At 51.2% G+C, this 818-nt stretch overlaps 1 protein-coding gene across 1 annotated transcript; it reads left to right on the plus strand.

Moving 5' to 3' along the window:
- Positions 1 to 176: 176 nt before the first annotated feature.
- Positions 177 to 493, plus strand: LOC114350665 (DNA-binding protein HEXBP-like; the record flags this gene model as incomplete). The annotated part of the gene is made up of 1 exon (XM_028301548.1): positions 177 to 493. A coding segment is annotated over exon 1 (317 nt), but the record flags the coding sequence as incomplete, so codon positions are not given.
- Positions 494 to 818: the final 325 nt, after the last annotated feature.

Below are 818 nucleotides of genomic sequence, written 5' to 3' on the forward strand. Positions count from 1 at the left end.
ATATGGCATATTATGGTCTATTTGCATCTTAACTTCCATTTGCGATTACCTATAAATGGCTAAGCAGATACATAATTTAAGGTCCCATTATTTGTATTGTATTGCTGTTGGTTTTCCGAATTAAAAAAAAAAAACCGAGGGCTCTGCGGTGCCTCGCGTGCTGGGGCGAGGGCCATATGACGCACAATTGCGCGGCCGTGGTGGATCGCAGTTCGCTGTGCTTCCGCTGCGGCGAACCCGGCCATAGACAGAGAGGCTGCCCGGCTGCGGCGCTTAAATGTGCCTTGTGTGCAGCCGAGGGGAGAGCTGCTGACCATGTGGCAGGGACCAAAAAGTGTCCCGTGCCGAAACAGCTCTCCAAAGCGAAGAAGGCGGTCGCTGCGTCCTGCGACGAGTTTTCGCTCGCTGTCGCTGACCGCATGAGCAAGGAGCAGGCCTCAAAGGTGGCAAGCTCACAGGGGGTACCCTCCGGGGGGAGGAGGCCCTCAACGAAGTGAGTCCCAGAGCGCGCGCGGGTGTTCCGCGCGCTTTGGAGGGAGCCGGTTGCGGCAGATGCGCGAGGTGCACACGTGGTGTTAAGCCCCTGGTAAGCCCTATGTGCACCTCATATCGCGCTAGCAGAGGACCCCATGAGGTTTTAGTGGGTAGGCCCCGATTTAACCCTTAATTACGCGCATAAAGAATCTTACATAACTGCTCGCATGGGGTCACAGATGACCCCAAATTGTATGAGTAGTTTTTAATACATACTGAAATTTTATAAGTAAATGAACTATATTATTATAAAAATGCTTTATTTATTATTTAATGTCTATAGG

This window comes from Ostrinia furnacalis, unplaced genomic scaffold, assembly GCF_004193835.3.
Source record: "Ostrinia furnacalis isolate ACB-3 unplaced genomic scaffold, ASM419383v2 OfSCF0943, whole genome shotgun sequence".
Lineage (NCBI taxonomy): Eukaryota > Metazoa > Arthropoda > Insecta > Lepidoptera > Crambidae > Ostrinia > Ostrinia furnacalis.